A 13533-nucleotide genomic window follows, 5' to 3' on the forward strand; every position below is an offset into this window, starting at 1 on the left:
ATCTTGAATGGCTGAATTTTCACCTTTTGAATTGGCTCACAGATTGACATACTGAGCAAGACTGGCATAAGGGAGGAGTAGTCATACAGTTTCTGTTAAAAGCTGCATTCCGCATTTACTTTGCCAACTGTTAGCTATTTTTGGTCTTTTGACTCGGGTTAATTTCTCTGTTTTAGCTGCAGCTAGTAGCATAATTGCATTCACTGAGTGTTTATATAGACACTTTCACAAGCTGCAGTAGAAAAAGAGCTATTTATGTTTATCACCAAATATGACTTGCAGAAATTTTGTTAGTGATTACCTTTTTTTGTTGTTCCAAATCATGCTGTGATTTCTGGTAGACCTATGTATTGGACTTTGATTCTGTGGCTCTGTAGATTAAGTTATTTAAAAATTTCAGTCTTCAGGCTAATTGCATTGATGCTGTTTCAGTGGCTCCTTGTCTGGACAACAGTTCTGTCGCAGGTCAGCCAAGCAAAAAAAAAATAAAATCTATATTCTCTGTTGAATTTTTAGCTCTTCTAGAGGATTTTCGGAGCAAGGACTACCTTGGTCACTGTATATCTCTCTCTGTACTTCATTATTTTTACACAAGGCAAACAAGGCAGGAGATTGCACAGAGCAAACAAGGCAGAAAGTTGCATATGAAGAATCAGGTAATAACTTAGGTTGAAGGTGATCTCTTGAGGTTAACTGGTCTAACTCCTCATTTGAAGCAAAATCACCTTGGAAACTGGATCCTGTCTCAAAATTAGATGAGGTAGCTGAAGGCCTTGCCAAGGTGCTCATTGTCCAAGCATGCTTCACAACCCAGAGGGGCACATGTTCCAGTGCTGAACCAATCTTTGTAAAAAAACTTTTCTAATCAGATCTAATGAGAACTTTACTTGCAGAAGTTTGGTATTTTAGTATCTCATTCTTTTGCTGTGCACCTCCAAGAAGAGTCTGGTGCCTCTCCTTTCCAGGCTGAGTCTGGATTCTCTCAGACTAGCTCCAAATCTTTGTGGTGACTTTCTGCTCCAGGTTTTATGTCCCTCTGACACTGGGAAGACAAAACTGGAGACGGCGCTGCAGGTGTGGTCTCATGATGCTGAATAAAGGGCAGCAGTCACTTCTTCAGCATGGTGGCTACACGTTTGCTAGTGCAGCCAGCATAAGCTTGGTCTTCTGTGCCTCAGAGGCCCACTGCTGTCTGCTGTTCAGCTTCTTGTCCACAGGATCCCTTGACTCTTTTAGGAATGGCTCTTTTATAGCCGTTGGGACCCCAGCCTGTAATGTTGCATGGAGTTGCCTCATCCCAAGAGCAGGACTTTGCTTCTGCCTGTGTTGAAATTCTTACCCACCTATTTCTCTACTCTCTCTCTATATATCCCAATGAATGGCAGCCCTGTCTTCCAGTTTGCTGACTGCTCCCCTTAATGTGGTATTGTTCGTAACCTTGCTGAGAGTGCATCTGAGAGTGCATTCAGTCTCATCATTCGAGTTGTTAATCAAGGCATAAATAGTATCAGCCCCTGTATCAACCCTAAGAAATGCCACTAATAATCAGCCACTAAGTGGACTTAAACATCGTGAGAGGTTCCTCCTTGTCTGTCAGTGGCAGGTCCAGGAGAAAAATGTACTTTAAGTTCCCTGCATGTGTTATATGAAAGGGTAAAAATAGTAGAGATTACTACATTGTCAACTATTTCAGACAAACCATGCTGCTGTCACTTTATATGTAACAGCTCCTGCTGGACTTAGTAAAGTGACTAGAGAAGTGAGTTTATTGAGAGAGAGAGACATACGGGGAGCACTGTTTATGGGGCAAGGTTGTTCTCAAGCCAGTGCTATTACTAATAGTGACTGTTTCTGCTAATCACTCACTCTCATAGTAATAAATCCTGTGCTTTGAAAAGTATGGCAAGCATACTGGTTCACACCAAACAATATGCTGGTGTATTTAGCACCAGCAATAGCAATTTAGCACTTAAATTTACTTACATGAACAAACTGTAAACCTTAATTGCATTTTAACATTTACTCAGAGGATATTTTCTCTCTGAAATTTAAAACAGCTTTTTTTTTTTTTCTTTTTTAATGGTTCTAAATATATTATTAATCTAAATGTAATGATGAAGTTAGGTTTTTCTGTAACTGAGAAGATGGTACTTAGAACACGTACTGTAAGTGTCATCTGTTACTTTCCCTTAGCGAAGAAGCCCATGGATTATTAATAAAACTGACTTCTCTGTGCTTAGTTAAGTTCTAGCACAATCTACAGAAGCAACTGTAAGCGTAAGGCTGACTTCTGCTTGTAGTGTGGGTCCACTACTTGGCTGTGTTTGGAGATGAACTTGAGAAGAACTCGAGAGTTAAAACTCTCTCTTGATTTAAGCTTACCTTATTTTGAAGGCTAGAACCTGTTCTTAGTGACAGTAGTTCACTGAGGTTTTTACTAAATGAGAGAAGTCAATGCGTTCAGCTCTAATAAAGCCTGTTGTAGGACTCTGGACTAATTACACAGTTGCTTAGCAGCAATTTTCCTCTGCTGGTTCCATAACGTGCTACATCTTGTTGCAAAATGGCCAGAAATTCAGCTTTAAGAGCAAGTCTTTATCACATAGCCTGTCTATAACAAACAACTGCTAGGAGATTTTTAAGAATGATACGTTTGAAGATGCTCAAGTTGCTGGTTTGCCCTTGTGGGTGATCTTCAATTTGGAATTAAACTTACTGATACCCTAGTGTTGGATGAATCATAGATTAGTTACTTTGTGTTCCTTGTGCTGAACCTTGCTATTAAAAAGGTGAGGAAAACTGCTATTGACTCACAGATGAGGTGGCCAGAAGCTTGACATTGTAGCAGCGAAGACAGAATGTCACAGCTTCTAAATATTGTGGTTTTGTTCACAGCAAACTGAGCTCCGTCAATGATGAATATATAAAGAACAGAGAAGAGTATGAAGAGGCTCAGGATGCAATTGTTAAGGAAATCATTAACATTGCTTCAGGTGAATATGTCAATGTTGATGTGTATCAGTGTCTAAAATGCTGAGAGCACTTGCGGTTGCTTTGTAGGCTCTTCTATAGAGGAGAACTGTAACATTCTCCAAAGAATTAGTGTGAAAAAAGAGGTTTGGCTTTTAGACAGTTGGCAAAAGTTTGAAATACATTGTCTTCTGTGTTCAGACCATTTCCTGACATTGCTACAAATATGCCATGGTGGGATGTGTGCAAATGCTAATCCCATAAAAGGAATAAAAATGTACCCATAAAGGCCACATCTGTCCTCCTCCACCTACCACCCTGACTCTGGGCATCTCCACCCAAATGGTAAACTAAGAAGAATGCAGAAGAGGTGAAGGACAACAGAACTGAGGGAGTGGGACTGAGACCTGAAGTCTGTGAAGGATGGTGAAGAGCTACCACTGATATGCAATATAAGATAAAGTTAGTCATTGCTTATATGTTACAAAAAAGAATTATTGTTTTCCTAATTTAATTTCCATATGTTTTGCTCTAAGATTGCCTACTTACAGGATATTCTTTATAATCCTTCACCAGAAGGAGAAGAGACATTGAGGAATTTGGTCTGGAGGATTCTCTAAATATCGCCTCTCCCAAAGGCACTAGTTCCACCAGAACAAATCTTAGCTCTTTCAAAGAGAGAAGTGGAAAGTGAAAGCACTAATGAATATTAAACTAAGGGTAAATGTATTAAAGATTAAAAAAGCCCACATCTTTTAAGCTGATATATTAATATATTTGAGTGTGCATTAAGCTACAGTGGAAATCTTCATAAGCTTTGGCCTTTTGTCACGATAAAGAATTTACCAGTACGTTTCAAAATGAGTAGCTTGTTAGATTATTTTTTTATCTTGTAATTTTTAAGTGTTGGTTTTTTTGTATGTTGATTGCTAAGGTTTCTATATTTATGTGGAAAGCTAATTGGGTATTATATAGCGGGATTAGCTTCACTATATCATCTATAAATACCTAATATGTTTAATGAAGTCTTTTGCTGCTGCTTAAAGCTTCTGTGGTGTGCAGTCATAGACTTAAAAATGTATATGTGTATTTAAAAATAATATTTCTGCCCCAAGTGAAGCTAATCTAATGGAAAAGACTGGATTGTCTGTAATTCTTGAATGAAAGTGTCCAGGTCCTCTTCATGATCTATACCTAGACAGTTCAAGAGATGGTGTTAGAACACTAAATATACTTTGTATAGATAGGACTCTTTCTGCAGGTCACTGCTCACCTCTTCTGACACGTGCATTCCCTTTGCAGGTGTTAGATGGGTTACCTCTGTAGTCTTCTGTCAGTCATCCCTTTCACTGAAAAAACCCAAACACCAGAACTTAAGAACTGGTACTGGGGCTGCTGGGCCACCTAGTCCAGTTGTCTGGTCTTGCAAGCACTGCATCTTACCTCTCCGTACCATCATTCACATCAGTGTGAAGGGTTGCTGTGTCTGAATTGTCAGTGCTGTCTCTCCATTGTCTTTGCTTGCATGAGCATCAAAATACAGTGTATTATTGAGGAAGGAAACTTACTGGATTTCCAGCCATCTTTCCATGTAAGCATTTGCCTTCCCATACTAAGATAAGCTATTTCTCGTTGTCTGGCGTTAAGGCAAAACACTCAGTGTGGCCTCATCTCTTCCTTTTCTTAGTCTGAAGAAGTCCTCTTTGTAGTCAAAGCATGAAAGCTACAGGATTACATCTTAGACTCTCCCAGGAGGTGACTGCTGTTTTCAACAAAGTTGACTTTTAATGCAAACGAATGAATTTTATGTGCTCAATGTGAGCTTTAAGATAATCTTGTTGGCAAGAACAAAAGAAAATTCTAACTGTTGAATTGGTGTGTCTAATCAAAACCAGGTTATGCAGAACCAATACAGACGATGAATGATGTGATAGCCCAATTAGATGCAATTGTCAGTTTTGCTCATGTGTCAAATGGAGCACCAGTGCCGTATGTCCGTCCTGTCATTCTGGAAAAGGGACAAGGAAGGATTGTGCTGAAAGGTGCCAGGCATCCTTGCATCGAAGTACAAGATGAGGTGGCCTTCATCCCCAATGACGTTACGTTTGAGAAGGGCAAGCAGATGTTCCACATTATTACTGGTAAATGTTTCTGTTCTCTTTTTCATCATTATGTTATGTCCAATAATGGTGCCTTTAAAAAAAAAATCAAACCAACAAGAAGCAAACAAACCCAACAGTCCAATGAAACTGTGAAAACAATTTTGTTACAAATCAACAACGGGTGAGTAGCCAGCAGGTTACTAGTCTCTGTATGAGGTATAAGATTTAGCTTGGGAAATAAGGGAGAGTAGTGAAAGCTGTTGTGTTTTTATTATATTAAGAAAAAGTGTCCACAATGTTCTTGTGAAACGTTTCCTTTGATAGTGGATATTGTTTATGTTTATACCTATACAGACATATTTCTCATCTTGCAAACTAATAATTATGGAATTAGTTGTTATGATTGTAGTTACAGTGCGTTGTTTGGAGAAAGTGATTACTAATTTAGAAATAGTCATTTGGGAGAAAAAGAGAGGCTGCTAGAACAGTAGGAAATAAGAAACTAGTTCTTCCTTAATGTATGTATTCTTTGCCTTAGTGAATATAACTCCACAAGCCAGGCAACCTCAGGAGCTGGAGAACTGGAACCTATTTAAGTGATTTGGAAAATTCCACTAGGCATTAATTGTACTGTAGCAGCGTAGGCACTTTCTGTAGGCAAGATTTTAAGCAGCCTCTTTGTTAATGTTTTCTTTGTTTCATATTTAAGTCGATTTTAAATGCAAAACATGTTTCAATGACTGTACCCTTTTTCCCCTATTCTCTGGTGTAATTAAGGTAATTTTACCACACAGGAAAACATTTTTTAGTGTTTATGGATTTAATTGAATTTTAATTCCCATCCAGATGTCCTTGACATACATTCTGAGTGGCAAAGATTGGAAATTAGAGAATGATTAATGAACACTTCTCATATAATCAAAAAGAAAAAGTAAAAATCTGAATAAATGCATGATAATATGCTTGTTTTTCTGGTCAGCAAAAGTGTGAAGTTGGTTTTAATGATCAGTTTTCTGGAAAATACTTTTCATTTCATTTCTACTTCACTTAAAATTAACTGATTAATATTTGCTTTTGCTGATTCAGAAGCCCTTTATATTGTAATTTAGATCACCCATTAGCTTGTACCTGACCTGTAACTAAGCTATTTAATTTTTACAGACAAATTGTAATTGTTGTTTGAGGTGAAAGCAGATTATTTTCATTCTCTAAGCAGCAATATTGATGACTTTCAACTTCAAGCTTATTAGTTTTAGGTATGGATGTGTGTTTTAAATGGCTGCTTATACTTCTGAAAAGTCCCAAAACTTATGAAGGCCACTGATGTTCTTTATTTACCTTTCTCTTGAAAAAGCAGCATTCAGTAAGACATACAAGCAAGCATTATTAGTAGCGGAGCTACTTGTTGCACCTATAGACAAGTCTGCTTCTCCTTCATGCCAAGAGAGTAATAAGTTTAAATGTTCTTTGTTTTAATTTTGGGCTTGTTTTCCTTTTTAAAGAACTGCTGAACTGTGAAAGATGATGTTGCTTAAATTCATTTGCAAAATTTCTTATGTAGGCCCGAACATGGGTGGAAAATCAACCTACATCCGACAGACAGGGGTGATTGTTCTTATGGCCCAGATTGGGTGTTTTGTACCATGTGATGCTGCAGAAGTAACCATCGTGGATTGTATCCTGGCTCGGGTGGGAGCTGGAGACAGTCAGCTGAAAGGCGTGTCTACTTTCATGGCTGAAATGTTAGAAACTGCTTCAATCCTGAGGTGAGACCTGTGCTTGCATGATTTTGTTGATTGGGGTTGATGGGGAAAGGAGGTGCTCTAAGAAAGATGCATTTAAGATTTCCTTTTATGTAGGATCTCTACTGGAGGATCTCAAGTAATTTTTAGCAGGCTCATAAGTTCTTGAAGTAGCCTTCTGTTTATTTCAGTGGTCATATAGAGCTGCTACCAGGAGACCAAAGTCTAAATGGGACAAAGAAACTAATTTGGAAAGACCTGTGAGACATTGTGCTTAATTCGTACGTTGTTACATAAATAGGAAAGCTCTTTTGCCTCTTTTGTGCTATGCCTCTGCAACATAACTTGTGGTATTCCAATATCCAGAGTTCATGCTGTTCTTAAACGTTATAAAATGCTCTTGTGCTTTTAGGACAGCATCTGAAAACTCCCTGATAATCATTGATGAGCTGGGAAGAGGAACTTCTACCTACGATGGCTTTGGCTTAGCATGGGCTATTTCAGAATACATTGCTAGCAAAATCTGTGCTTTCTGTATGTTTGCTACACATTTTCATGAACTGACAGCTCTTGCTGACCAAGTGCCAACAGTAAATAACCTACATGTTACCGCTCTGACCAGTGACGACACGCTGACGATGCTTTATCGTGTCAAGGAAGGTAAGACTGTAAATGGTGAGGAATAAACTTCAGGCTTAGGGTTTATAAAAGACATATTCTTCTCTGTCCATAGAAAGTGTGTATGGCAGGAGCTCTTCCATGTGTGAACACAGTTGGTGATGTTGATGATTATTTAAGACTTCTAGGTTATTTCTGCCACTCAAGTTGATGCTCTGGAGGTTGGTCCCTTTTAATTTCCTAAAGAACAGAGAGAAGGTTTCCAAAAGGTTATTTTCTGTTTTGCAAAATCAGCCATTTTAACCTGCTGACAGAAAAGGCGTATGTTTCTTAAATTGTTTTTTAAAAGAAATTAGTGCAACTTTTATGTGCTGACAGTTTTTAGTAATGTCTATTTCATTGTAATAAGGCTTGGTCATTGGAGAAAGATGGTGCCCAATTTATGCAGTAGTTGGATATAGGAAAAATCGTATGTTTTTAGCAAATGGCATAATAGTAAAACAACAAATAGCCTGTTTTGTTAGTGTAAGATAAGTCAGAGGTATTTAATTAAAATCCTCTAATGGAGCCAGTTATTCCTTTTGGCAATAAATTAGACAACTTTTTAATTAGGCATAAACTCATCTGTTAACCACAGTTAGTGGTTCTTCCTGCTTCTCTGTATCCTCAATCTTTTGTTCTTGCTTCCTTCTGCAGGAGCCTGTATTTATGCTAAATAAAACAGGGCTGTATAACTGTGGCTTACAAGGCGTTGTCATTTATGGCATTCTCCTTTAGTTGTAAACTCTTATTTTGTTGTTCCCATAAGACCATTTCATTCAGGTTGCCAACCTCTAGTCTGAGATTTTGATTTTAAATGTGGGCAGAGTACTATTACACTGTGTTTTCACTTTAGAATACCTCTTTAATTTCCTTTTATGAGCTCCAGAATGAAAGAATGAGTTAGGTGACACTCAGAAATAGAACATAGTTACTGTGGAACACTGGCTGTACTGGATCTGATCAATGACTTACCTTATGGAGTGGTTTTGTCTCAAATAAGTATTTGAGGAATTGGGCTACTATCTTTACTAAAACAATTACTAAATATCATCCATCCTTATTAAGGCTAAGGAGTTAATCTTTGTCTCATATCAAGTCATGGAGACTGATGTTACCTTGTAGTTTTAGTTTCGTGTTTAATCTTACAGGTACAATTGCTAAACTTCATTCCTCTTTGTCCGTTGGTACAATACTAAATACTTTGTTTCACTTGCCAGTTTCATCCTAATAGCTAGTGTTTCATGATCAATATGTATCCTGTGTGTGTTATCCTGGAACTCTCTCCAGTATTTCCTGATTTCTTCAGCCAGTTTGGGACTTGTCAGTTCATTCCTTCTGGCATACATTGTTCTGAAATGAATCTAATATGCTGTCCAGTTATTAAATTTTACTGTTGAGCTTTTAAAGATAATTTTTATTATCTTCACAGGCTATCACCATACTATTAAGTGTCTTTAGATAATGGGTAAATGTGTTTTTATTATATCATGATCTGAGTCTCACTTAGGTGGTACTGTGCTAGTTTTACTCCCATGACGTTACTAATTGACTCTTACTCATTTCTTGTGGTTTAAAATCTGTGAAATTATTTCATTTGTTGCCCTTTGATTACTTGTATAACCACTTGTAATTGTGTATTCCCCTATGGCTATAGTCTTACAATTAGGTTTTGGATACTTTTCTGTGAAACTAGGAGTCTGCTCTGGACAAGGAGAGTTGAAGCATGACTTGTAAGCGCTGCTCTCTTCTGGCTTCACTGACGGTCTACTTAAAGCTGATTAGAATATCTCCAGCTGCCACAGTCTTGTTTATTTTAATTCTTGTGTCCTTGACTTTTAAGACCTTTATTTCTTAGAAATGGCCTTTTTATCCTTTGTTCATGCATTTTTTAATAGGCAATGCCCAGGCTTTGCTTCTGAGTATTAGTCCAAAGTGCTGTGGCCCTGGTACCCAGCTTGTTCCAGCGGGGAGGCAGTGTCTATGGTTCTTCCATAGTTTGCTCTTTCCCATCTTCTCCAGCACATGTTAAGTTCCTTCCACCAAGTAAAGGTTCAGAGCCCTGAGTGCCTTGCTGAAATCAATGCTTTAAATATGACTTAGTGTGGCCTGGGAACTGAAGACAAGTGTAGTCATAAATTGCTGCAAGCATACATTGAAACTATGAGTGTTTCCAGTGCAGCGAGAGCCATCTTCAAACAAGCCATCTTCATTTAAGTGCCTTATTTTGAGTACTTAGGTTGGGCACGGAAGTAACATACCCTAATTCTAAACTTTCTGCCTTCTAAATCCTTTGGAATAGCAAACCTTACAATTAAACCCCCCAGACAGCTGGGTGAGAATTCTTTGAATTCTTTCTTTAACACCCCCCACATGCTTCTCTTTTTTTTTTTTTTCTTTCTTCTTTTTTTTTTTTTTAATAATATATATTTGACCAGTATTAACTCATCAATTCTGGTTCTAGTAAAAACTCTATAAGCCTGGTTTAATATTTTTCTTCAATCAGTTTTGCTATTTTCAGTCATGCACGTCTTTTCTTTGTACATGCAGTGTCTTTCCATTCACTCTATTTTCTTGGAAGTGCCGTTGAGCATAGAGGCGCAATAGTTTGTATCTATCTACTTAAACCTCTGTCATATGAGATAGATAGATAGAACTTAATGAAATCTTTGTCTTAAAACACCTCGTCTCAAATTGGATGTCTTTCACTCAAGTCTTTGCGTGTGGTGTTGTGCCCTTTCCCTTTTGGAAGGGTTATGTGGTTCAGGGAAGGATGTAAGTATGGACAGCTCAGATACAGCTGGCTTTTTGAAATAAGTGTTTCACATCATTTGAAGTGTCATGCATGTTACACAAGGAACTCTTACGTAGTATTTTCATCTGTGTCTTCATGCTTTAAGAGTGTTGTAGGATGGCTGGAAGAGGAAACACAGAAAGTACTGTTCTCTATGCCTCTGCTCAGGGTTCTTTGAGCAGACACCTAAGTTAGTTTGTGTCTGGGGAGGTGTGTGTTTTTAATATAAAATCAATATGAGGTCTAATTTCTGCTTAAAAATTGGTTTCCTTTAAGAAACCTGAGAGATCGCAAGGTTAATAAAACAGAAAAAGTCTAATTACAAAATTTTGTTTCACCTAATCTTTAGTTACCCAACATTTAATAGATGATTAGTTAAGAATAATTTTACATATGTTATTTGTACCTCCTTGCTGGAGACCAGAATTAAAAGGATGTGGTAATATTCGTGGGTGGCCAATCAGAATTATGGTAATGTAGATGAATGGAGTTGGCAGATTGTATCAGAGGGCTTTTGATACTGAAGTGAAAATTTTTATGTAGCTATGTATAATTAGTGTATTTTTAGCAGTTATGAGAACTTTTCTGCCTCAGCCAAATATTATAAAGTGTATTAATTGAAATAAGTGTAAAGTTAAAGTTGAAAGGTTTTGATATAATTAAAGATGACTCCTGGAGACTGAGGAGTTGGGTGGTACTGATGCAAAGGAAGATGAGGATGATTGAGAATGCAACATTTTACATGTGTGAATGTATATATAAAAATACTTAAATATAGAAAAATGTGAGAAATGTAATTCACATAATTTTTAATATACTGTATTCTACAGGCTGTGCTGAAGTACTTTAATAAAAAGCATTATTCAGTTTCATTCAAGTACTAGAGGGAAATTCTTTCTGCCTGAAGAGTTTTCCCTTTCTTCTTGAATCACTTTTGGAGCTCTGCAATTACTGTTCTAAGAGAGCTTAATTAAATAAGAACATATTCTTTAGACTCTGTAGTCCAAAATTAAATCAGAAACTGTTCGGAGAACCAAACCATGACATGCATTTAATTCTTCAGAATGGAGAACTATTACAAGTTTGGTCATATAATCTGTGTAGCCATATTATCTCTTGTGAATTCTTTACTGTTGTTTTTTAATCTGCATCCAGGTGTTTGTGACCAGAGTTTTGGAATACATGTAGCAGAGTTGGCGGCTTTCCCAAAACATGTGATAGAAAGTGCAAGAGAGAAAGCATTGGAACTGGAGGAGTTTCAAAACATTGGCAAGTCCAGGGAATCTGAAGGAGAACCACCAGCCAAGAAATTCTGCAAAGAAAGAGAGGTTTGCTGTCAGGAATGCTTTTAAATTAGTTTTGCTGGAGTAGCCAAAACAAAATAGTTCATTCTTTTCTCTCTTCGCTTTCTCTTAAAAGAAGCTTCATTAGCAGGTAGTGTAAAGGAAAACAGTATCTTGCAGAAAGCCTTTTCAGAATGGCCCGTGTCATCATCTTGCTGGCTTAAGAGTCCTTACAGTGACATCTGTTGCACCCTCCTAGGAAAATCCTGTGCTGCTTTATGACTTGCATTGTTCTGTGCCAGTAGTCAAGTCCTCCTTGCAGCAGGCATATAAATTTGCTTAAAGATCTTAGTTCTGTGTCCCAGCAGTTGGCATGGAACTTCAGCCTTGTAACTCATTTATCTCCTCCCATACATCAGTGGTAGTCTTGGTAATGCTCCAGTATATGGAAGCCTTGAAGTGTTAGCCCATATCCGTAGCACTTTCTGCATTTAAAAAGCCTTTGCTCTAGACAGAGCCTGTTACTTTATTTTCAGTTTCAGAGGTCTACTGCATTTGTTCCTGGTTCAGTAAATGGATCTGATGTTTTGAATCAATGATCTCTGATTTGTCCTACTTTTTTAGTGCCAGGAGGTTCCCCCTTCAACTACCTCAGTTGCTCCACTATTACCTTTCATTTGCCAGATTGCTAGGTATTGTGGTATAGTATTTTTTAGATTATTTGGATCTGGCTGTGTGGTCTTAAATTGGTGTCAATTAAATTAATGTGGTAAACACTTCTGACAAATACAGCATTGTGTTTTTTTTCTTGGCTATTACGGTAGTACATAATATTTCATAAACTCCCTAGGCAATAGAATGGCATAGCTTTAGATGTCACTGCCTTTGTTAACATCATGTTTAGAGGGAGAAGTGTGCTATTACATTTCTAAGTCCTTTGATGGTTTCTGCACTGAAAACATACTACATTAGTTTTAAATGATAAAACAAAACTTTGTAGTGGTGTTCTAAAATGCAAAATGCAGAGGACAGGACAAAACTCTGTATTCTGGGCAAATTGTTACTAATACAGGCATCCTGAATACTGTTCATTGAAATGTTTGTTCTTGCTAGTCAATTCAGATTGTTTAGAAGCTACACTTCGCCTGTTTGTGTGAAAGCATATGCATAAAGCTTAATTATCATCTGTTCTCCTTGGTGACGGCCACTCTCCAGTTGCTTGGTTACAATTTGTTCTTGCATTTTGCATATTGAAACATTGGTTTTGATTTACAGTTCCTCCCAAAAGTAACTGGTTTGTGTAATATGGCTATGTTATTGCTAGCAATCCTCACCTAGTGCATTTGCACACTGGAGTTAAATGTGGAACGCACATAGGAGGTATCAGTGTTAAATACTGTATTTCTACTGATCAACTGAGGCTTTTTGCTCATGGATTGAAAGGGGAAAGAATTCCTGATACCAGTATAACTGGATTGTTCTGGTGTTGAGAACATGATTGGAAGTGCAAAAATAACCATGGTTTATGTCTGCAAAAAAGTTTCTGGTGATGATAGTTGGTATCTTTAGAGAATTTGGAAAAATCCTGCTTGCAATCTAAACATCCTATTTTCTTTTCCTCCTCTTTCCTCCATTTCAGGAAGGTGAAAATATAATTCAGGATTTTCTTTGTCAAGTGAAAGCATTGCCCCTGACAGATATGTCAGAAGACGACATCAAAATCAAGCTGAAACAACTGAGAAATGATGTGTTGGCAAAGAACAACAGTTTTGTGAATGAAATAATTTCTCGAACAAAAGTTACATCATGAAAGGTGTGAGAACAGGATACAGCTCTGGAAGCATGTTTTACATTGCAAGAACTATCATTTTCTTGTCTTGTAGCTTTTATACTTTGTGATACCTGTACTGATTTATGTAGGCTTTTTTTTTTTCCTTTTTCTTGGATTGTAATTATTTTGTAAAAAATTCTGAGCACATTCTGTG

General features: G+C 37.4%; 1 protein-coding gene across 1 annotated transcript in view; it reads left to right on the top strand.

Moving 5' to 3' along the window:
- MSH2 (mutS homolog 2) overlaps positions 1–13533 on the top strand; it is a gene marked incomplete at its 5' end in the record, with an annotated part of 14350 nt that extends 817 nt beyond the window's left edge. The window contains 6 exons of the mRNA XM_010015126.1: positions 2896–2993; positions 4866–5111; positions 6634–6838; positions 7227–7474; positions 11421–11593; positions 13188–13533. Coding sequence (XP_010013428.1) covers positions 2896–2993; positions 4866–5111; positions 6634–6838; positions 7227–7474; positions 11421–11593; positions 13188–13358 — 1141 coding nt within the window. The remainder of the gene's footprint in view (positions 1–2895; positions 2994–4865; positions 5112–6633; positions 6839–7226; positions 7475–11420; positions 11594–13187) is intronic.

The sequence above is a fragment of the Nestor notabilis genome, unplaced genomic scaffold, assembly GCF_000696875.1.
Source record: "Nestor notabilis isolate BGI_N333 unplaced genomic scaffold, ASM69687v1 scaffold7215, whole genome shotgun sequence".
Taxonomy (NCBI): domain Eukaryota; kingdom Metazoa; phylum Chordata; class Aves; order Psittaciformes; family Psittacidae; genus Nestor; species Nestor notabilis.